The sequence below is a fragment of the Myotis brandtii genome, unplaced genomic scaffold (assembly GCF_000412655.1).
Source record: "Myotis brandtii unplaced genomic scaffold, ASM41265v1 scaffold357, whole genome shotgun sequence".
Taxonomy (NCBI): domain Eukaryota; kingdom Metazoa; phylum Chordata; class Mammalia; order Chiroptera; family Vespertilionidae; genus Myotis; species Myotis brandtii.
Window position 1 is genome coordinate 677,437 of NW_005363729.1, and position 375 is coordinate 677,811.

The following is a 375-nucleotide window of genomic DNA, read 5'->3' on the forward strand; positions in this document are numbered from 1 at the left end:
CCAGGGCTGGGGGCGGGGCGAGACCAACGGCCGGGTGAGTGGCTGCCCCAGCCGCCTCCCCTGCTGAGGCCCACCTTCCCGACGACGAAGACCTCACCGTCTCTGACTACCCCCCCACCCTGCAGCCCCCCCAGCTTTGGGGAAGGTGTTGTCATGTATCTTTTAAAACATTTTTTTATTTTTAAATATATTTTATTGATTTCAGAGAGGAAGGGAGAGGGAGAGAGAAACACCAATCAGTGATGAGAGAGAAACATGGACCGTGGCCAGGTACAACTTCGCGGCCCGGGACCTGCGGGAGCTCTCGCTGCGCGAAGGTGACGTGGTGAAGATCTATAGCCGCATCGGCGGGGACCAGGGCTGGTGGCGGGGCGA

General features: G+C 58.9%; 1 protein-coding gene across 1 annotated transcript in view; it reads left to right on the forward strand.

The window, feature by feature from the left end:
- VAV2 (vav 2 guanine nucleotide exchange factor) overlaps positions 1 to 375 on the forward strand; it is a 78,952-nt gene that overhangs the window by 77,229 nt on the left and 1,348 nt on the right. Inside the window, exon 27 of the mRNA XM_014544219.1 lies at positions 252 to 375. Coding sequence (XP_014399705.1) covers positions 252 to 375 — 124 coding nt within the window. The remainder of the gene's footprint in view (positions 1 to 251) is intronic.